At 54.1% G+C, this 22889-nt stretch overlaps 1 protein-coding gene and 1 long non-coding RNA gene across 6 annotated transcripts; one reads left to right on the forward strand and one right to left on the reverse strand.

Moving 5' to 3' along the window:
* Window positions 1–60: 60 nt before the first annotated feature.
* Window positions 61–22829, reverse strand: SEC14L2 (SEC14 like lipid binding 2). Of its 5 annotated transcripts, none has more exons than XM_027566322.1 (12): window positions 22682–22829; window positions 20453–20528; window positions 15617–15660; window positions 15222–15281; window positions 14496–14684; window positions 12575–12670; window positions 12379–12439; window positions 11887–11970; window positions 7882–7988; window positions 7655–7794; window positions 7338–7507; window positions 61–1657 (listed from the first exon to the last, which is right to left on the reverse strand). In XM_027566322.1, exons 1-12 carry the CDS (start codon window positions 22733–22735, stop codon window positions 1527–1529), a joined length of 1212 nt encoding a protein of 403 aa, XP_027422123.1. In that variant the 5' UTR covers window positions 22736–22829; the 3' UTR covers window positions 61–1526. The 5 variants fall into 5 exon arrangements, with proteins under 5 accessions (XP_027422123.1, XP_027422126.1, XP_027422125.1 ...); XM_027566325.1 differs by lacking the exon at window positions 22682–22829 and adding an exon at window positions 22039–22275; XM_027566324.1 differs by lacking the exon at window positions 22682–22829 and adding an exon at window positions 21911–22275.
* LOC113907321 lies at window positions 256–14088 on the forward strand. The gene is made up of 3 exons (XR_003515161.1): window positions 256–593; window positions 8795–9478; window positions 11692–14088. It is a non-coding gene; the product is annotated as an uncharacterized LOC113907321 (long non-coding RNA).
* Window positions 22830–22889: the final 60 nt, after the last annotated feature.

The following is a 22889-nucleotide window of genomic DNA, read 5'->3' on the forward strand; positions in this document are numbered from 1 at the left end:
GAAGTTTGCCTGAGTGAGGAAGTGTGAGGAGCGAGACAGAGGGCGCAGACTTACGCGCTCTGCGCGCCGAACGTCCTTTATTCATTGGCTACTTTTCCTAACAGAGCGTTGTAAACAAAGGTCGGGATGTCCTCCTGAGGGGTCTGGCTGGGGCCTGTGCGGCCTCGGGCCTCCTGTCGGCGCCAGCCTCCCCGCTACTCCCGCTCCCTCAGCTAGGCCAGACCATCTCCCCAGGCTGGGCCAGGGCCTGGGTTTCTGAGCGGAAGGAATGCCCCAGGCAGCGAGGGCCGGGCCCCGGCGCTGTGCAGCCCAGGACCTGGTGTCCGTTTGGAAGACCTGGGACTGGGTTAAGGGTCGTGATCGCCCGCAGGGCCTGTGACCTGCAGCCCCTGGTCGCCGAGCCGCCACTCCTAACCGCCCGCTACCCACCGTGGGCATCCCTGCCTGTCGCCGTGGGCGGAGGGGGTGGGGGCCCGCGAGGCTATCTGTGGCTGCCCTGAGCCCCTGCCGTGGAAGCCTCCCCAGCAGGCACCAAGAACCCGCGGCACCCACCATGTGCCTCCCAGAGACGGGACTGCTAAGGCCTCGCTCAGGTCAGTCAGGAAGTGGGCTGTCGTGCACCCTGGGAGATTCAGCGCCCTCACTGCCTTGATCCCAGCTGTCACTTTTGGGTGGGGTGCTCAAATGGAGAGTTAATTGATGAAAGCCTGGCGGCACTAAAAATAGGGGTGGAAGCCTCCGAACTCGCACCCACCACCAGCCTCTCTGGCCCTTCCCAGAGCTGGGATCTCGGGAGGTGACTTCCCTGCGCTCTGTTTGCATCTGAGGACAGTGGCTGGGTACCAAAGCTCACCGTCCCAGGAAGCTCTGAGTCACTGACAATCATTAGTAATCAAAGAGGCAGGCAGCGGGACCCAGGGATTGCTGAATTCCTCGAGGTGAGGGAGAGGCCTGCCTCTCACCATTAAAGGGGAACATCTGTGCTGATTCAGGCCACTTTCCAAGACCTGGGAAAAGCCAAAAGAGCCCAGCCTCGGAGACAAAGGGCAGAAGAGCCTCAGAACCCCCACCATAACTCTAGGAACTGGCTACCTTGCTATCCTCATTACGATCTAGATTTACATGTTCATTTGGGAGCAAGTTCCCACCCCCTGCAGCTGGCTTCCCTTAAGTGTTAAAGTCTCAATCTCTCCCCTTTTTCCTAATTTCTTCCCTGCCACCCCATGGCACCTGCCTTCCTGTCTCAGCTGACACTGGACAGGTGAAGTTGGCACAGTTTACTAGGCAGATACTATCTCGGTGCCCAACCCCTGGGACTCCTTAGTAATATGAGAGGCAAGGAGACCCACTCCAGCTACTCTCCCAGTCTTTCTTATTCTCAAATGAAGGCTCCCCAGATCCAGCCCCAAGGTCCTTCTTCTAGCCCAGTTTTTCTGGGTGTCTGAGTGCCGGGGAAATGACCATTACAAGGGGCAGAAACTGATGGGGAGACACTGAGGGAGCCAGGCCTGCTGTGGGGGTAGGCATTACTTTGGGGTGACTGCCCCCAACTGTTGCATCTTCTCTTCTGAGGCTTTGTCTGGAAGCAGGACCTCCACGGTGAAACTGACCTTCTTTGCGTGAATGAAACTGTAGGTGTTGTCAAACCGCAGGACATCTGAGGGGAGGCAAAAAGACAGACACTCAGGCAGCCCCACAGAGCTTAGAGACAGCGCTATTTGTTGACTGAGCAAGTCAGTGTGGTAGGTAATGAGGACGAAGGTGGCACAGCGATGGTCCTGAACCTTCTGAAACCCAGACTAGGTGGTTACAAGATGTTCATGAAGAGGGAAAAAGAACATGCCAAGTGCCAGATAAGTGGCAGAGACAGTCACATCTGTTAACAGCTTGGAAGGAGGGGGCCCTATAGACTGAAATCATGAGAAAAGCTTTTTAAAGGAGTTAGAGCTTGAACTGGGCCTTGCAAGGGGGGGAGCAGAGTTAGTAGCAGCAGTACTTGTTAAAATAATGATAGTAATGGCGACAACGGCTATTCCTGTGACTCAGGAAAGGGTTGGCAATCTATATTATTCATGGGAACTCTTGAGTTCAACGTTAGTCTTGTTTTATAGAAACAGGAAGTCACTATGTCACATGTGAGGAAGGGATGGAGCTGGAATTTCCCTCTGGTCTGCACTGCTGCCTGACTTGGGCCCTGGAAAGCCCAGTCCTGTTCATTTTCTGAAAAAAGTAAAATAGGCAACCCTTTTTTTAGGCAAACTTTTTGAACCAGAAATTTATCCCACAGAAAGATAAATGGACAAAGATGCTCAATGCACCCCTATTTGTAATCATAAAAGATGAGGAAAACTAAAATGTTCAAAGGAGAACTGCTTTAAAAGTTTTTATTGAAATACTATACTGGATAAAAAGGAGGTGAGCTTCATGAGAATTAACCAGGGAAACCGTTGACAATATATCCTTAGGCCAAAAAAGCAAACTGCAGAATAGTCTATAGACTGTTTACAACATTTTTGTTAGTATCGGTGAGTGCTTAGCTGCTTAGACATATCCAGCTCTGCGACCCTAAGGACTGTAGCCCACCAGGCTCCTCAGTCCATGGGATTCTCCAGGCAGGATTAATGGAGTGGGCTGCCATGCCCTCCTCCAGGGGATCTTCCCGACCCAGGGATTGAACCCACGTCTCCTGCACTGCAGGTGGATTTGTTACCGCTGAGCCACTGGGGAAGCCCTTTTTGTTAATATATGTAAAAAAAAAATTTTTTTGTCTTTGTTATTTGGCCCACCTACACTGACAGATTTTACAGTGTCAAAACTCCTTCAAATATACACTGAATGACAGATGTTAATTCCTATGAATGTGTATGTGTGGGCACATGTCCTATATATTATGGAGACATGTAATGCTCCTAAAGGGATGGAAAATATTTGGTAGGATAATTCACAAGACCTGTTAGTGATTTCTTTGGGAGAGAGAAAATGGGCATGCAGTTGGCAGAGAAGGCTTCCAAGCCTTGGCCAACAAACAGACTGCTTTTAATCTAACCCTTCTTTTTTTGAGTTGTTCCATTCCAGTCAAACACCCCTTCCAAAGAACAGGGTGGGAAAACAAAAACACTAGCTCTGCTCTTTCCGCATCCTTGTCTTCTCTCACTTTTCCCAGCCAAAAAGTACCCTGTGTATTTAATCCTGAGATGTAATCTTCCCCTTTTCTGACCCTGGATAAAATGCATAGTTTAACCCAAGGGTAGACATACCACCCACCCTTTTCTCCATGGTATGGACTGAGTAATAACAGTCATCAGTTTTCTCTCTGTGCCAGAGTTCTTCAGGGCCAATGGTGCCTCTGGAAAGAAGGAGACTTCCTCTCTGCCCTGGATGACAGAGCCTTAGCAACCAGAGTCAGTCATGCTAGAGGAGAAGTCTTTGAGCTCCTTGGACCAAGCACCAGGGCTGAGATGACTCTGCCTAGCATGACATTCTGCCCTCAGAAACAAGGAAAGGGCTGTTCTTAGGCCCAGGCCTGAGGGAAGTGGGGGTCATGAATTGCAGTGGTTCATTTTGACACTAATTATGTACTCACAGACTCGTAGAGGCCCCAGAGATCCTCCAGGCTAGGGCTTCTTCACTTTTGTAGGGGAACTGATCCCTACAAAATCTGAGGGCACACAATGTCAGGGCTGAGAATCTGACAGCATACAATTTCAGATCCCACGGAGCCCATCATGGACCCTCTGGGGCAGTGGTTCCCAGTAGGAAGGTTACCATTCTGAAGACAGGTGCTGGGGGTAACCGTGCCCTCTCATTCGTGAAAGAGTCTCAATTAGTGTCCTTTAATTTCTCTTTTATATTCCAGATTAAAATGACAGTGTTAGTTGCTCTGCTGCTGCTGCTGTTAAGTCGCTTCAGTCGTGTCCGACCCTGTGCGACCCCATAGATGGCAGCCCACCAGGCTCCCCCGTCCCTGGGATTCTCCAGGCAAGAACACTGGAGTGGGTTGCCATTTCCTTCTCCAATGCATGACAGTGAAAAGTGAATGTGAAGTCGCTCAGTCATGTCCGACTCTTAGCGACTCCATGGACTGTAGCCTACCAGGGTCCTCTGTCCATGGGATTTTCCAGGCGAGAATACCAGAGTGGGTTGCCATTGCCTTCTCCAGTTAGTTTCTCAGTCATGTCCAATTCTATGCAACCCCATAGACTGTAGCCCACTAGGCTCCTCTGCCCATAGAATTCTCCAGGCAAGAATACTGGAGTGAGTAGCCATTCCCTTCTCCAGGGGATCTTTCCAACCCAGGGATCGAACCCAGGTCTACTGCATTGCAGACAGTCTGTTTTTAATGTCTGAGCCACCAGGGAAGCCCTATATTCCAGATAGGAGAGTGTATTAAATTTTTAGTTATGTTGTGTAGGTGGGTTATAATATGTATGAATTTCATTTCAGGATAGTAGAGGAGACATTAGATACTATTATAAAAGGGAGATGGTTTGTCTTTAAGATTTAAAAGCACTGCTCTGGGGAGCCACAGACCCCAGATTAAGGTCTCCTGCTCTAGCCTACTCCCCTCATTTTAAGGAAAAAAAGAGCAAAATCTAATTACTTAGAGGCAGTTGCTCAAAACACCTGGAGGGTTACTTGCAAAGCTGGACTCAGAACCAGGTCTCCTGGTGCCCAGCTGAGCTGTTTAATCTCCCTACATGTTTCAGCTCTCTGACCACACTGCACACTCCCAGCAGACAGAGTTCAGATCTTTTTTTTTTTCTGAATCTTATTCTTTCCTAGACAAGTACTCTACACTCAGGGCCTCAGGATATATTAGTTGGGAGGAAAACAAAGTGGAATTAGTTCAAACTCTGAATATACTTGGGAAATGACCGGCACAGCCCAGGGAGGGTTAGTGGGCTCCCACCATTGGACTCAGAGCTGTAATTTCTCCACTGGGTGGTTATGCTCTACTTTACAGAGGGTTGCCTGGTTCCCCCAAGGCATCACCTCCCACAGGTCAGCTTGTAACCTAATATCGGGTTCTCAGAGGCTCAGCTCTAACCTCGGCCATGGCCCGGGCAACAGCTGACCCCACCACGCTGTCTTTAAACCTGGGCAGGGGGCGTGGATGCTAGGGCTCTGTGCCTCCTGAGAACGGACGATACGAAGCTCCCAGTCAAGGCCCCGCAGGCAGGTAAACACTCCATCTGACAACATATCCACGAGGAACTAAAATCTGGGATTTGCAAACCTAAGCCTGATTATGTTAAAGAGTTCATGGTCCTACGTGATACTACAGAGAGGCAGTGGGCAGTGATGGAAAATGGGCTGGGCTCTGCTCCTGGGCTCGGGCCAATCACTTCCTGGGTCTGGGACCGTGCTCTCTCCTCTGTCACGTGACCATCTCTAGGGTAGTCTGTGGTCACGAGATCCTGCCCCATTTCTTGCCTGTATCTGACTCTTGGTGTCTACGCACACCACACTGTGGGACAGTATACCTCTATACCCCAGCTTCCCTGTCCTTTAAAATAAAGAAGCTCGGGCTTGCATGGACGAAGTGCTTTACGCCCCGAGGACGACAGTGTCTGGGCTGGCGCTCACCTGATGCCTGATGCAAGGTATACCGCCTTCTCCCTCAGGACCCAGCAGCTCGCTAACAAGCACAGCTCTCCTCCCCGGGGAGCCAGACCACAGAGCATCTGTGAGGAGGGGGCGGTAGAGACTGAGGTTGCCTGGGCTGCGGGGGAGGACACGGATCTGAGGTTTGGGCGGTGGTGTGGACAAGTACAGAGACAGAGACATCTGTGGGACTAGTTCAGAACTGGTGGTGTTGCCATGGAAACAGGGCGCAGGGCTTCTCCCCTCTCCGGCACTATCTCCTCCGGGTCTTGCCCTAATAAATAATAATGGCGGCCAGGGTGTGCTGAGTGCCATACAGCAGGTATGATGCTAAGTGCTGCACAGACCTGATCACATTTCATCATCAGGTATCCCCATGAGGTAGAGAATCTGATCCCCATTGTAGCAATTGGGGGACTGAAGTTCAGGGAGGCCAAGTCACTGGCCTAAGGACTAGTCAGTGGTCAAGTCTATTGCAGCTTGATGACAAAGCCCTTACTGTTACTGATTTTCCATGCCTGGCTCCTCGGCTCAGACAGAGGAAACTGGAGATTTGAGGGGGGTTTTCTGTGTGTGTATGTGTGATTTTTCTGCCTAGAAATATAGTACATGTTCTTTGTAACATAAACTGTATTTACAGAACCAGTATAGAAAAAACATAAGCCCTCTATGTTTTCTTAAGTTCCCAGAGATAACCACCACTAGCGTTAGCATAGAATCCGCAGACTTCTTTTGACTTTTTATTTTAGTCAAAGTGAGAATATACCATATATGGTATGTCTCATGCCTTATTTTTTTTTTTTTTTTAACATGTTAAGAGTCTGCCTGCAATGCAGGAGACCTGGGTTCGATCCCTGGGTCGGGAAGATCCCCTGGAGAAGGAAATGGCAACCCACTCTTGCCTGGAAAGTCCCATGGACAGAGGAGCCTGGTGGGCTACAGGCTCCCATGGGGTTGCAAAGAGTCAGACACGACTGAGTGACTTCACTTTCAGTTTCAGATATCTTATCCATCACTTTATTCTCTTTAATGTGATATTATATTCTACTGTATAGACGGACCATAATTTATTTAATAAAGCCATTTAACTTATCGTCAGTATCCCAAACTGCTAGGAACATCTGTGTACCTATATCTTTGTGTCCTTGTATAAATATTTCTGTAGGATAAATTTTCAGATGTAGAATTGCTGAGTCAAAGGGAATTTGACCAATATTGCAAAGCTAAGGGAGGTTAAGCACCTTTCCCATGCCGATTTACCATTTTTATTCCTCTTGAGTAAACTTCCTGTTCATGTTCTGTGGTCACTTTTTGATCAAGCTGGATGAGTGAAGCTCAGCAGAGTCAAGGCTGGGTTCTGCTCACCCTGTGATCCCTGCACCTGCCCAGCCTGTTCTGCCTCTCTGATGTCTGGGGAAGGGGCATCCCCCGGAAATGTCTGATAGCGGCAGTCACAGCCCAGGGAGACCTGGAACCAGAGAGCAGGTGTTCTCAACCCTTGCAAGCACCCAGCACTGTGACTCACCTTTACCTGGGAGCATCAGGTCAGAGTCCTACCCTGCTGTTAACCAGCTGGGTCACCTTGAGCCTGCCCTCTCACCCCTCCATCCTAGCAAGAGAGGGTGGAACTGATGGCATTCTGCTTCTAGAGCTAACCATCTGTGAGCTGAAATCCAGGGAGAAAGAGGGACCTCACAGGCAGACAGCTAGAGCAGGGGCTTTGAGGGACTCACAGATGCCAGGATCGCTGCAGGTGAGGCTCCCGTCCTCGGGCACAAGGTGGGCGTTGTACCTCTGGCTGGGCAGCACCTCCCTCATCTCCCCGGCCCGCTGCCGCTCCCCCACCTTAGTCTTCAGGAAAATCCCAAAACCGATGTCCGAACCGTCCGACATGAACTGCCACCTGCAGGGGACAACCACCCACTCAGACATGACTCCATCTGCACGTGCCCTCTCTAGGGTCCTGTCACCAAAGCTTCTCCCACCCCAGCCCTCCGACCGCCACCTAGGGCGGCAAGCTCCGGTCTCCTGGGAGGCTCCAGGACCTTACCTGAGGACACAGCCCGGGAAGAGGATCTCATACTCCACTTGGTGGGAGGAGCCCCGGGAAATCTGCACACTGTGCTCATACTGCTGCTTCACCTGGTCCCGCACGTAATACTTCTTGGGGATGTCACCCCCGTAGTTGATCTAGAAGTGGGGCACGGAATGAGCTGGAACAAGCACTGGAGCCAGGGATTCCCTGGTCACCTCCAGTCCCCCTGGGGAAGCCCATACCTTGGATTTACATTTGGGGTTTCCATCAGGGTCAGTCATGGTGCCCCCATACTCCACAGGCAACTGGTCAGGGCTGATATATTTCAGCAAAACCTCCTTCCAGTTTGCTGGCAGGAGAGGGAAGGAAGGAGAAAAAAAAAAAGGATCAGCACTAGGCAGGATTTCATCACAGCCCAGGCAGTCTACACACAAGAGGCAGAACAGAACCCGTCCACCCCCGCACACCAAACACGGGCCCTGGGAGCACAGGACGTGCACACAGCTCTTCAGGGGGTTCGAGATGGGCCATCACCCAGAGGACTGCCCTATGCTGTACCAGGAAACAAGAGCAGAGTCATGTCCCCATGGCCTCTGGCCAGCTGGTCAACCTGAGGCAAGCCACTTTGCTCTGAGCCTAGGTCCCCCTGCTGCCTTGCAAGATCATGGTGGGAGGGAAGTGAACTAAGCACTTGAGGAGGTGTTTGTCCTAAACTGTAAAGTGCCCTATCCTTAGGAGAGTGTATCATCACTCCCAGGAAAGGGATACAAACGTCTGAAGTGCAAGCAGGAAGGAACAAAGGGAAGGGCATTCCATGCAGAGGGCACGGCACGTGCGTCAGGCAGGAGGGCCTGAGTCAACGCGCTCTGCCCTGGTTAGACCGACGTGAGGGCCCGACCGGGGGTCTCGTCCCCCATCACCCTCTGTGCTCAATCATGACTGAATGAATGCGTCACTGTAGACTAACCTCTTAATCGAGGTCCCTTGGCTTTACCCCCAGGCACACTTTCACTTCTGCTCTTGTTTAGGCTGTCTGGCAACCGGTGATTTGGGGTGTTTTTTTTTTTCTCTTATTTTAGTAATCAAACCCTTTCCTGGTAGGAGACGTGGCCTCAGGTGCAACTAAGGCTGAGATCCACTTCTCTGCCATTTCAGATTCCTAAACGAGTGTCAGCCAGAGGACAGTGTCTTGATCCTGGGAACCTCTCCGTGCTGACTACAGACACCAGACACAGGCAGCAGCTCCGAGTCACAGGGTACCTGCAGCATCCTGTGTGGCCGGTGCGGCCTGGAAACTCACGAGCACAGTCCGGGGGCTCCCAGCCGCAGGGATCTAAAGACCTGCGACTAAGCGACTCCAGGGCCCTGTGCCCGGCCTCGGGGTGCCCGGTCTCGGGGTGCTTCCATCTGTGCTAAGCTGCAGCCCGGGGCGAATTTCTGCCTCCTCTCTCTTGAAGATCTGTGCCTTCCCAGCCCAAGGCGGGTTCGGCTGAAAGGGTTTCAGGTGTGGGTGGTAACATACTGAACCTCCTCCACAGCCGCTGCCAGGAACCAGAGCTGGGCTCACGCACGTGGTGGGCGGCAGCCACAGAAGAGCCAAAACTCATCAAGAGCCTTTCGCTCAGACTTTTTCTTCCCCCAGCTCAGCTGGAGGGTTGGAATCCGGCCAGGAGCATTCTTCCCATCTTACAGACAGGAACTGAGGCAATAAGGACAGCACTCGTTGCGCCAGAGCCAGCACCAACAGCCAGAGGTCCTGTGCCCTCCAGACGGCTCCGCGCCACACCCAGGCCTCAGCACGTGTTTGCAAAACCTCTGCGTTCAATGTGGTGCCTGAAGGTGAGCATTCAGAAGCCTTCACAATTAATTCCCTTTCCTCCCCCTCAAGTTCAACTCCGGAGAAGGCAATGGTAACCCACTCCAGTACACTTGTCTGGAAAAATCCCATGGACGGAGGAGCCTGGTAGGCTGCAGTCCATGGGGTCGCCAAGCGTCGGACATGACTGAGCGACTTTCACTTTTCACTTTCTTGCACTGGAGAAGGAAATGGCAACCCACTCCAATGTTCTTGCCTGGAGAATCCCAGGGACAGCGGAGCCTGGTGGGCTGCCATCTATGGGGTCGCACAGAGTTGGACACAACTGATGCGCCTTAGCAGCAGCAGCAGCAAATTCAACTCCACAGGTGGCCTTAAGCCACCCATGAAGCCGATCTACTTTTCTAGGCTTTTCTCCCACCCCTCCACGTCATGCTCCAGCCAGACTCGCCCCCTGCTTGTCCCTGGCTGCCTTGATTCCCAAGCATCTTCCCTCTTGGCTTTCCCTTGGCCCGACGTCCACCGGCTTCCCCGCCAACCACTTCTCCATCTCCCTGGCGGGCTCCTCTTTCTCTGCCTGCCCTCGAGCCTGGATATCCCCGACGCGTCAGCCTCTGTTCTGTGGGCGACTAGTCTCATCTCCTTCTCAAGGTCTCATCTGCCTTGGTCTTTGTTGTTCTTCCATCGCTATGTCGTGTCCAACTCTTTGCAACCCCGTGGACTGCCGCACACCCGGCTTCCCTGTCCTCCACCATCTCCCAGAGTTTGCTCAGATTCATGTCCATTGAGTCAGTGATGCTATTTAACCATCTCATCATCTGTCACCCCCTTCTTTTGACTTCAATCTTTCCCAGCATCAGGGTCTTTTCCAATGAGTCAGCTCTTCGGATCAGATGGCCAGAGTACTAGAGCTTCAGCATCAGTCTTTCCAGTGAATATTCAGGGTTGATTTCCTTCAGGGTTGACCCTCTTTCTGAAAAGTCCCAGAACTCCTAACTGGAGTCTGTCCCTAAGCTGTAGGCCCAGGCCTCCCCAACATCTGTACATCTCACAGTCTCCTTAATTCAACCTGGAGCTTTTTCTTCTGGTTGTGTTATTCCCCAGTGGAAGTGACTGCAATGCTCGGTCACTCGTGCCAGACCCCAGGGAGCCATTCTAGATTTATCTTTCTCCCTTCCTACCTCCAGCCAATTGAGTTCCACCTCCTACAGAAGTCTGAAATCCATCCTCTCCTCTCTGTCCCTACCGTCCCCAGCCCTGCTCAGCCTTTCAACTCCACGCGTGTGGACTTTGGCTGTGGTGTGCAAAAATGGTATCTTGTTCCTCACAACCAACAGAGAATCAGATCTTGGCACCTACCCTGCCCCCCGATTAGAACTCCTCTCCAGTGCCCAGGAGCCTGCCAGAGTCAGTGCCAGTGCCCTGGGTTCTCTGCCATCCAGCTCCTGGCACCCGGCTCCCTTCCCATATCATCTCTTGCCACACCCTGCAGTGCACGCTACAGCCACCTTTGCCACAGTGTGCAAAGTCTTTGCTAAGCGCCCTTCTCTCTGCCCAACGGCTTGCTGCCTCGCTTTATCCAGCCGCCCGACTCACTCTATAGCTCGTAGCTGAGGGAGGCATCGCCCCTACCCAGGCTGGGCAGGCTGAGTGCCCCATTCAGTATTCCCATGGGCTCTTCCCTTTTACATGTAACGTCACACACTGCTGTGGTTTTACCCAGGTGGCTCAGTGGTAAAGAATCCACCTGCCAATGCCGGAAACGCAGAAGATGTGGGTTCGATCCCTGGGTTGGGAAGATCCCCTGGACAAGGAAGTGGCAACCCACTCCAGTATTCTTGCCTGGAGAATACCATGGACAGAGGAGCCTGGTGGGCTGCGGTTCATGGGGTCTCACAGAGTCGGACGCGATTGAGCACACACGCATGCTCACGCTTGATACAGCTGTTTGTGTCTCCCTTTCCCGAGAGGCCACCAGCTCTTTAAGGGACTCTGTCTTCCCTCTGTGGCCTTGACACCTATTGAGTTCAGGGCCGGGCGCACAGCAGGAGCCTGTGCAACGAGGCTGGCTCTGCTCCTGGGACCCCCTGCTCTGCTCCTGGGACCCCCTGCTCGGCCGCGTCCAGGGCCTCTTCTGGCTTGTGTCCCAGCTTTCTCTTAAAGGGCCCTGTCCTGCTTTATTGCAAGCTCACTGAGAATGAGGGCTGCCATTTCATTCACCTTTGATTTTCCCCAGAGTGTTACAGGAAGAGTTCTCACGAAAACAAAGAGGAAGAAGCCCCTTGCTGGGGCCCAGCCTGCTTCCGGGGTGCCACTGCGCCCCAACCAGAAGAGGGAGCCTTGGCCCTGGCGGCTCGGGCCTTCCCTATGACGCCATTCCCCGTGGGAGTGCTGCCACGCAGCCATGGTTCAGAGAGAATGGGCTACTCACCTCCCAAGACCTGGATCTTCTTACGAGTGTCCTCACTCAGGAAGGGTTTGACGAGGTTGTAGGCCACAGGGAACAGCTTGGGGGCTACAATAGAGACCAGGGCATGTGAGCCCCAGAGCATCCCTAACCATTGCCACATAAGGATCCCCTGCATCCCTAACCATGTCCATCACGGCCTCCAGCATCGGGCCACACGCTCCCGGGACCATGGAGCCCACGTAGGCAGCCTGTGTGAAGTTCAGCTGGCCTATCTGTACGGGTGGAATGCTCCAACTTCCTCACCAGGCTGGGAGGCTCCAAGGAGGTAAACGCTAAAAGCCATGCGAATTATGAAGCCGTCTGTGTAGTCACAGGTCAGTCTTTGGAACGTGTCCCAAGACCGCCACCCTGACCTTTGGCTCATTCTATGTTTATTCTCCCCCGAATTTGTCCCAGGAACATTTTCGGCCCCTCCTTCCCATTTGGCTTCATCACAGGTAGTTCCCAACTTACCTTTAACGATAAAAAGACGCTTCAGCGTTTCGGGATAATTTTCCTCAAACATGCAAAGAAACTGTGGAAAGAATTCAGCGGGCTCAGAACTGCGCCAAGGAGAGAGGCTCTGCTTCCTCCCGCCTCCCCCACCCCACAGGGCCTCCGAGCACTCCCATCTCTCACCCTCCCACCCCACCCCAGCCCTGGCCCTCACCTCCCCGTAGGCCTCCACGGCCGGCTTCCAGAGATGCTTGAGACCCAGGCCCTCGCAGTCATAGATCAGGGTGGTGGCCTCTATCTTCTTCCCCATCTGCAGGGGGACAAGAGCAGAAAGTCACATCACACGGCCCCGCCCCCAGAAACACACACCGAAGGCCACCCCGGTTCAGGGGAAACACTGATTGTGCCTTGTGCCCACACTGCAACCAGATCTGGGCAGGGCCAGACCTAGAGTTTTCCAAATCAGGATAATTACCCCCAGGCCGGAACTGTGGCCTAGACAAGGTCCCTTCCCGTCTAGATCGCCCTGCTGTCATCCAGGAAATGACTGGGTAGACCGAGATGACATCTGAAGCCCCTTCCATTCTGCAGCTTGACCTGGTTCTGCAGCTCCCTTTCTTCTGCACTCCACATGGCCACGTAGCTCGCAGGCACGGATGCTCTCCGGCCAACAGGAGCCCTAAAGGGGCATCCCCATCTAACGCTCCTCTCGATGCCTCGGCACACACTAGGTGCTCAGTGACCATGGAAGACACTGCTGAAATGTCCCCAAACCTATCACATCGTTTGACTGCATGTTTACAACGACTGAGGAAGAGGGAAAGAGAGAAGACCGTGGCGGCTCCAGCTTGCTCTTCAGTCTTTTTCCTGTAAGAGAGTCAGCTGTCCTTCTCTCTGTCTGAATTGAGTTAGACAAGCACAGAATCTGAGCTCACTGACACCAGCGGCACCCAAATAATCGTCCAAGGATAGGGTGGTCCCGACAAAGACTCCACTGATGCCCAGGCAGCAGGAGAAAAGCAACGACAACATAGTATATTTTTACTTCACTCAGTTTAAAGGATTGCCTCTTCTTTCAACGGCTGAGTCAAAGATCTCTCGTGATGAATGTCACACTGCACTTGAAAATATGTGGGTTGTTTTCAAATCTTTTTTGATATTGATTTCTAACACAGATTCCACAGTGTTAAGAGACCAGACTCTGTATGATTTCAATACCTTTATACCATGAAATTTTTGCACCTTGTTTTATGTCCCTTTGTATGTTCCAGTGTCTCCTGGTTTATAGTCTATGGGAACTTGAATAGAATTCATATCCTGCTGTTGTGTGAAAACTGTATAAATCTTAATTATGTTGAATTGGTTCATAGTGCTTTTTCGTCTACTGTATCCTTCTACTGGAGAAGGAAATGGCAACCCACTCCAGTATTCTTGCCTGGAGAATCCCATGGGCAGAGGAGCCTGGCAGGCTACAGTCCGTGGGATCGCAAGAGTCGAACATGACTTAGCGACTAAACCATCCATCCATCCATATCCTTCTACTTTTCCATTAGTTTCTGAAGAGTCTGATATTGAAATTCTAACTAAAAATCTTAATTTATCAACTTAAAACAGTAATTGCAATATACAGTGAAACTGTAGTTAACTTTGTTCTGTACTTTCTAAGTCTCCTGTAAATGTATCATCATACTTCCATAAATTAAAAAATGACAAAGAAAGAAAAATAAATCAAAGGACTGTCTCTTTTTTTTTTTCCTGACTGCACCATGCTGAACTTCCCCAACCAGGGATTGAACCCCCACCCCCTGAAGTGGAAACAGGGAGTCTTAACCACTGGACTGCCAGGCAAGTCCTGAAGTTCTACCCCTTGTTCTGAGACGACACCCTCCCTATAGTTTGGGGCTTAATTATGGCAATAATAGCTGGTAAGTGTTTCCTCAGTCCTTACTTGGAAAAAAAAATGAAATCTGGAAACACAGGTCAGTCCCTAAAACTCTGTAATTTCACTGGTCAATGAAATCCACACATCAGGGCCTGAGCCCTGAGGCTGCACTTCAAGCCATGTGTGACATCCAGGCTCCGGCGTGACCGACTCCACTGGGCAAACCCCTCTTCGGCCATGCTGGCCCCCTCACCTTCTCGGTCTGGCGGACACATTCCTGCAGCAGCAGCTCACAGTCCCGCATCTTGGTCTTGAACAAGTCCTGCTTGCTGGCCGAGAGGAGCAGACCCTTGGCGTCCAGGGGACCAATGATGTCGTACCAGATGGGGGAGCCTTCCAAGTCGTAACCGCACATGCCCCCTGACAGGTACTGCTGCACCACCTGGGCCAAGACGGAGGGGCGCCTGGTCAGCAGACCCAGGGCAGCCACCCCTTCCCCGTGTCCAGGGCCTTCCTCTGGGTTTATCCTCCCCTGGGTGCCAAGGATACTCATTCAGTGACTCGGCATCGTCAGACCTTTCCTCTGAAGGCCCCAGGCCCACAGTTCCAGGACTCTGGCCCTGACAGCCCTCACATGGGGTACCGTACTGTCCTACAGCAGTCCCTTGGGCGTGTCTGACTCTTTGTGACCCTATGGACTGTAGCCCACCGGGTTCCTGTGTCCATGGCATTCTCCATGCAAGAATACTGGAGTGGGTTGCCATTTCCTCCTCCAGGGGATCTTCCCCACTCAGGGACAGAACCTGAGTCTCCTTTGTCACCTGCATTGCAGGCGGATTCTTTACATGCTGAGCCATCGGTCAACTTTCGGCCTTGTCAGACCTTTCGTCTGAGGGTCCCAGTCCTGTGGATGCAGGATACAGGCTATGGCTGTAACCGACCTCCTCACGTGGGGTGGGGCGGCATAATCTGTCCTCACCTCTGGAGGCTGCCAGCTCATGATGTTGTCAATGTCCTTTTGCTTCCGGAACTCCACGTGCTGCAAACACATAATCGGGACTTTAATAAAGCGGGGCAGGGGAGGGGGCTGCCCTTAACAGGCATCTAGCAACGGGTGGCAGCACGGACCACAGGTAAGTCACGAGAAAGCCACTGGCAGGAAGAGAAGGCAGTGCCTGTTTCCAAGGTCTCAGCAGCACAGATTGTAATTCCTGGTTGGCCCAGAACTATGAAAGCTCTGCTTCCCGGGAAGGGACTGAACTTTGTCCCCCAGGATAAGGCAGTACAGGCTGTGATCAGGGTGGGAGGGCTGGACAGAAGTCCGGGCACGGTGTGATTCTGATGGGCAGGAAGAGAAGCAACCAAGGGTCTCACCTTCCGGAGCATGGCCTCGGATTTCTGCAGGTTGAAGTTTCTTGCTGTAACAGGGAAACACGGACAACAATTAGGCCAGTAGCTTGGGCACTGAGGACTAAGAGACTGTCCTGCTCCTGTGCTGGGGTCCTGGGGGCTCTTAGATCACCCTGCGTGCGGAGGTGGGGTGAGGACACTCACTGAGGGTTTGGGGAGCACCTCGACCCCTGGGCTTGCAGGAAGAACAGGTCAAGGCTCAGGGCAGGTGGGAGCAGCCCTGCAAGTTCAGGGTCAAAAGAGCTCTCTCCTAGTGGATGCAATCAAGTGAAGGATCTTATCTCCTCTCAGGAAAAGCAAACCCTGGACTCCCTTATCATTTAGCCTTCTCCTTCCAAAAAGCTAATCTCCTGCAGGGCCTAACACTCAGTGCTGAGAACTTGACCTTGGGTTCAAAGATGAACACAGCTGCCTGTAATCTGGGGCAGGACTGGCAGTACATTCCAGTAGGATGGGGGTGGCGGTGATGAGCCTCCACTCATCAAAGGGCCCACGCATACCCCAGGGGGACAGAGGACCCTCCTCCTCCCAGGATTCCCAGAAAGTTTCAGAATCAGAGTTCCCCTGGCTCAACGGTTCAGCGCTGAAGAACTGATGCCTTTGAACTGTGGTGTTGGAGAAGACTCTTGAGAGTCCCTTGGACAGCAAGGAGATCCAACCAGTCCATCCTAAAGGTGATCAGTCCTGAATATTCATTGGAAGGACTGCTGCTGAAGCTGAAACTCCAATGCTTTGGCCATCTGATGAGAAGAACTGACTCACTGGAAAAGACCCTGATGCTGGGAAAGACTGAGAGCAGGAGGAGAAGGAGATGACAGAGGATGAGATGGTTGGATGGCATCATTGACTCAATGGGCATGAGCTTGAGCAAGCTCGGGGAGTTGGTGATGGACAGGGAAGCCTGGTGTGCTGCAGTCCATGGGGTCACAAAGAGTTGGACACAACTGAGCGACTGAACTGAACTGAACTGGGTCAACTCTATCTCATGCACAAACCTCGACACGCTGTCCTGCTCACGGTTCAACACAAAGGCTCACCAAGGCCACCTGCTCCCAGACAATCCAGGCAGCCACATGCACTTGCCCCTCACTGTTGTTCTGAGCAGAGACCCTTCTGCAGAGACCCTCAGAGAGGAGGGGGTGCTTCCTCAGCCACGTGACAACCCTTCCAAGAAAATTCTGTGCTGCCACCCTGAGTCCCCGCCTGCCAACATGCTGCCCATCCGTGGATCCTTTAACCATCCGGCATAGCTTGGTGTCAAGTCCATCCACTTCCCTTTGGAGGTTTTCCAGTTTCCCAGCGCCTCTCCTAATGTGTGTGAGCCAGAGCACAGGTGTTATCTACCCTTCTCCAATTAAGCCTAAGAACTTTCTCAGCAAGAGGCCAGGTCCTTAACTCAAGTGCAGCTTCCCGTCAACTGAAACCCCCAAATCCTTTTCACCTGGGCTACTGAGAAGCCTCTATCCCACAGGCTGAGAGGCGGTTTTCTGGATCTCTCCCTATCAGATTTCATCTTGTTATGGTCAGCCACATTGCATTTCTTAAAGAGCTTCTGAGATCCACATTGTGGGCAATTTTGCCATGCGGCCTATGAACTGCCCCTCCCAGCTCGATGTCCTCTGTGGGTCACATCGACATTCAGATCTGCTGACAGCCCCGGGACCTGGGCCAGACAGGCTGCCCTCTGGACTGCCACCGGCCCCTTAATCACTGCTCTCTGGGAGCGGCCGGGCACATTCCCTGACTCTGCTGCCCTGAAACACAGTCCACTCTCCTGCACCCAAAGGATGCAACAAGAGATATGCCCAAAGCCACGCCCATCACTTGGGCCAGACTTGCGCCTGCAGAAACGAGCAGCCTTGGCTCTGGGGAAGTTCCTTCTCATGGTCCCCTTACAGGTGCCGTCATGGCAGTGGGGGGTGGGCAGCTATCAGAGGAATATGATCTGGGTTTGCATCTCAGCCCTTCCGCCTTCTTCCTGTTTGACCTTGGACAAGATATTGCAGCATCTCTGGCTGAATCACCCAATGAGCTAAAAACACTTGGAAGACACAAGGCACCACGCTGTCATGATGGGGGGATGCAGTCGGACCTGAAAGTGGGGATCCTCCAGGCAAGGGAGGGAACCCCCAACTGTGAAGTCATCTTCCTGGGAAACAGGAGTGGTGGTGAATTGTGAGCCCCTTATCTCAGTGAAGCTCTCTAGTTAACCCTTAGTGGCTCAGGCCCAATATTCAGGGTCTTCAAGGGCCCTCCCCAAGCTGCCACTGCCTCTGGCAGTATGGGCCTGAGGCCTCCCCGGGGCTTCTGCTCCTTGGTCAGGGGGCAGCTCAGGGCACGGCTTAGGGCATGGCCAGAGAGATGGGCCTGGGAGCCAGAGTCCTGGGTTCTTATTTCATCCCTTCCTAGTCCTAGGAAATAAGGAGGCTCAGCCCTGCCCTGGCAGGCTCACAGGTTTCCTCCACCTCCTGGTTTTATCTTGCCATCTGACCCTCCTCCTCACTAGCGTGCCCAGAACTGGGGAGGGGAGGGTGGGTGGTCAGAGAGTGATGTGTGAGGGCCCGAGGGCCAGCAGAAAGCTGAGCCCGGGTCAGGGAAGCCCTCTCACACCTAAGGCTAGAGAAAGACATCTGGCTGGCAGGTGCCTTGCAAATGTTTTCTTTAGAATGAAAAGGAGACAGAAAAAAGGTTTCTTTTAAAAAGGTGGCGGGCGGGGGGGGGGCAGGGCGGAATTCCCTGGCAGTCCAGTGATTAGGACTCTGAGCTTTCACTGCCAAGGGCTTGGGTTCGATTCCTGGTCAGGGAACTAAGACCCTTGCATGCTGCACAGCACAGCAAAAAAGGAAAAGAAAAGTAAGGGGACAAAAAAACCCTAGTTGAAATTTACAGTAGAGTCTGACCAGGCCTGAGCTCCTGCCCAGGAAAATGTGGGGCACGAATGACGTGCAGAGGAGATGCGTCCTGTGTTTGAAGAGGCGGAGCTTGGCCAGGCGGAGAGGCGGGTGGACAGCTGTGGCTGCCCGAGAGGGTGCTGGTCTGAGGACCAGGGGCCCGGGGTTGCTGCCCTGATTCTCTTTCACGTTTGCTGTGTGCCCTCAGGTAAGTGCCCTCCCCTCTCTGAGCCCCAGTTTTCTCATCTGGCAGATGAGGATGACTGCACTCCTCTTCCTGCAAAGAGAGGGACAGGAGCTATCCCAGGGTGGGGGGTTGGGGTGCCCGGGAAACCAGCTGCCGGCTTCTCTTAGATAAAAGAGAGCTGCGATGCTGTTCACCTCAACGGCTCTCTGAAACCACTATCTCCCAGCCTCAAGGTAGCTGGGAGGTGTGTCTGATCCTCACGCAGCTGGCCCTTCAGTAAAGACTGGGCCAGAATATCCTCCCACTCTGGACTGACTCCACCGCCACCCCCCCTCGCTGCCCCCCACCCTCTCTGAGTGGGCACAGGTAGGAGGGGTTCACAGCTTTTTTGGGGGTGGGGGAAATGGCAAGTGGCACTTTCTGAGGTGCACAGAGCCCCAGGGGGCTCTCCTGATGGCACATGTCCGGGGCGGGGAGGCCTGCCAGCAGCGTCTCCAGAGTGCCCCAGCTATTCAGTTCCTGGACTAAAACAGAAAATCATGTCTCTCCGCCTGTCCCAAGACTCGTAGGGGACGCACGTGTCTGTGTCTATAAACAACTAATCGGCCGGGACTTAAACTTTAATACTGGGGGCTACAACTCTGTATCCCCACTCCAGTATTCTTGCCCGGAGAATCCCATGGACAGAGGAGCCTGGCGGGCTGCAGTCCGTGGGGTCACAAGAGTCAGACACGACTTAGCAACTAAACCACCACGATTCTGGGTCCTGATTTAATCTCTGCTAAAATAACACAGAGAAATGTTCTCTATTATTTCTATGTCTGGCAATAAAGTTTCTACAAAGGAAGAAAAAGAAAAATATGTCACAAGAATTGAGAGAGAGAGAGTGGCACCTGACTTGAATCACAGAAGAGGAGAAGAAAGAAAAGCTTTCAGGAGTTGCAGCGTGAGGTTGAGCTGGACCCGACGCTAGCAGAAACGTGTACATTTCACCAGCACCTGCACAGCGCTGTTACGGCCCACCCTGCAGCAGGCAGGACACCCGATCTCGTCCTGCCCTCCCACACAGGAGCCGAGGACAGAGGTTCACCCCTGACCCAGGTACAGGCCAGGCAGAGCTGGGAGAGATCTCGGGGCTCTGGAACCAGACGCTGGCTTGAGGGGAGTTTTGTAAACCTAGATCGGGCTGAATGCCACCCATGGTATTTCCCCACGCTCTCTGCCCCTCCGACATACATGAACCTCTGGCAGCAGGCAGCCTGCCGTTCCCACGGCAGGGGCCAGCCTCTCCCACGGCTAAGACTCTGGTTCCGAACTTAGCTCTGCCTCCAACTTCCCACCAGCGTGGGGCCTTTCTCGGGTTTCCTCAACCTGCTTCCTCACATCCATCGGCAGAGTGTGTTCATCCAGTGGATGGACAGGGCACAGGGCTGAGAGCCAGCCGATCTGGGCTCCGGTCCTCTGCCTGCAGCTCAACACTGTGCGACCTGGGGCAAGTGACCTCACCTCTCTGAGCCTCAGTGTCATTATCTATCCAATAATATCCAACACTATCCAACAGGAGGGTTGAAATTATCTAATAATCAAGAACCCTTTTGGTTCTAAAGGTTGAATCCTCCAGATTCTGAGAGCGCCAGGGGCAGGGTTCCCAGAGGGTGCCATTTCTGTGACCCAGAGCAAGCGTCTGGCCCAGCCTCCCTCCTGCAGCCCCTCTCCCCTCACCTCGGAGCCAGCGCAGGAGAAAATAGTCGTCTGGATTCGGCAGGGCAGGCAGCACATCCTGGACATTCTCTCGAAACTGCAGCGAGAGGCGGCTAGGTGAGCGGCAGGTCCCACCCTGACCACCCTCTGCCCAGGGCTCTCCATAGAGGCTTTCGCTGGGCTCCTGCTAAATACGGGGCAACTCTGCAGACACAGGCTAAGCACCTGGGCGGCTCGGGACCCTGTGTGGGTTGTGCTGGTGGGAGCTGGATAGCAAGAGGAGGTGGGCAGGAAGTATGACACCACCCCGGCCTGGCTGTGGGCACTTACACACTCCTTTGTGGCCGATGGGCAGACATGTCCCTAGATAACTGTCACAGTAGACAACCTGGGGTGTGCCACCGTAAGGGCATCTGTTTACCAAGCATTTCTGGTGTGCCCAGCATTGAACTTGGCACTGATTCACTCTTCACTCAGAGTCCCTAGAGGTATGACTGCTCCCATTTTACAGACGAAGGAATCAGAGCTCAGAGAGGTTAAGTGACGGCCCCAAGGTCAACAGCTAGAAATCAGCAGAGCTGGTAAGCAAACCCCCCGGTCTGTCCCAGGCCAGTGCAGGCACTCTGTCCACCATGGTCTCCCCCTTTAGTGATGGGATGCTGAGCAACGTGCTGGGAGGCAGAGGGAAGAGTTAGATTCTGACTGGGGCCAGGAAGAGGGGGGGTCTCCTATGTCTTCATATAATAATGGCATTTGAGCTTGAAGGACTCCAGAGGCAGCAATCCGGGTGGAGGGAGCAGTTCCAGGCAGAAGCCACAAAGAGGGAAAGGGCGGCGAGCGCCAAACAAGAGCTGGACAGTGACCCCAGGATGGCCACACCCACTCTGACCCTGGCCGTGAGCACGCCCCCACGTGCTGTGCTGTCCCCAAGCCTCCTGCTCCCAGTCACTGACCTACAGGGCAGCCACAGAGGGACCAATGAGGACCCACCACCTCTGCCCCTTGCTGGGGTCAGCCAGGGACTGGAACCATCCAAGCCCGCAGACAGCTCCCAGAACCCCAGGGACTCTGGCGTGCCGCCACCCCTTACCAAGGACCCTCCCCAGCCCCCGGTTCCTAGCTTAATCACCACCTAATCCCTTCTCTGCCTGGTTTCCCCTGCAGGTCAGCAGTAATATCTGAAACCTCCCTACCCCCCAGCCTCCTGGGATGGGGAGGCCCCGCCCGGGGACACCTTCATGGGGCTGATGCCACAGCCCCACTATTACTGGCAGGAGGCGTCTGCCAACCCTCCTCCCCCAGTTTCTCAGCAGTGGAAAAGTGCCCAGCTGTGGAGCCTCCAGCCCTTAAGGCTGGACCCAGTCGATTCCAAGAATGGCCACTCTCTCCTCTCCCCAAGGGCAGCTGGTGGGAGAGGGTGGGGCTCCGAAACTGCTGTTCCCTTCCTCTGCCCAGGCACCAAGGCAAAGCTAGGCTTACCTCCTTGCCTCCTGAAAAGCATCAGCCGGAGTCCCCAGCCAGGGAGGTTGGGGGTCGGGGGGCGGCTGGGTGGGCAGGACAGGGGAGTTGGGGTTGGGGGTGAGGGGCTGGTCTCAGCTCAAACTAACCCCAACTCAGTCTGGCCCCGGTAGGATCCCAGGCTTTGCACCAGCAGGTGCTCCCCCTCCACCATCTCGTCCAAACTCCTCAATATCTTCCCTCAAGGAGCGAGCAGAGAAGGACCGCTTGTGCCCAAGGTCGCAGACAGCCTGGGGGCCAGAGCAGAAGCCATCCAAGTCTCCCAAGGAGCCCTCGGGAGGAGGCCCCTTCCATGTACCACTCACTGCGCCTCTGCCAGAGGAAAGCCTCCCGGAAATGGGAGGGAACCTGGGGCCCTGCCCCTGCCCCTGCCCCCGGGCCCGGCTGCCAGTGCCTGCGAATCAACGTTGCCTTTGTGCCCACCCCCACCCCCCCAGCTGGCTCCGTGGGCTCCCAAGCAACCACTTCTTTCCCAGGTGGCAGCGCCGAGGACTCGCCCGGGGATGGGGATGGGGCCGGGGCGGCCAAACTTCCCCGGGGTCCCCTCGGCCGGCGGAGGGAGCCAGGGAGTGTGGGGGTCGGCGGCCGCGGGCAGCTCAGTGCGGCGGTGGCCGCTCCCTCCGCCGGCCGCCCGCGGACCCGCGCTCGCCCCCCGCCCAGCCCCTTCCCCGGCCCCCCGCCGCCGCCGGAGGAGCAGCCGGCCATCGTCGCCCGAGCGGGGGCGAGGCTCACCTTGGCCAGCGCCTCCTTCTGCTTGGGGCTCAGGTCGCCGACCCTGCCGCTCATCGTGGCTCAGGCTCGGGGCGCGGCGGTTGTCGCAGCAGATGGAGCACCGACGCGTTCTCCGCCGCCGCCGGAGTCGAGTCCCAGCCTTTTGCCCGGGCCGCGTGTGGCGGCCAAGCCCCGCCTCTTAAAGAATCCCAAGGGGCGGAGTAGGGAG

The sequence above is a fragment of the Bos indicus x Bos taurus genome, chromosome 17 (genome assembly GCF_003369695.1).
Source record: "Bos indicus x Bos taurus breed Angus x Brahman F1 hybrid chromosome 17, Bos_hybrid_MaternalHap_v2.0, whole genome shotgun sequence".
In the NCBI taxonomy this organism is placed as follows: domain Eukaryota; kingdom Metazoa; phylum Chordata; class Mammalia; order Artiodactyla; family Bovidae; genus Bos; species Bos indicus x Bos taurus.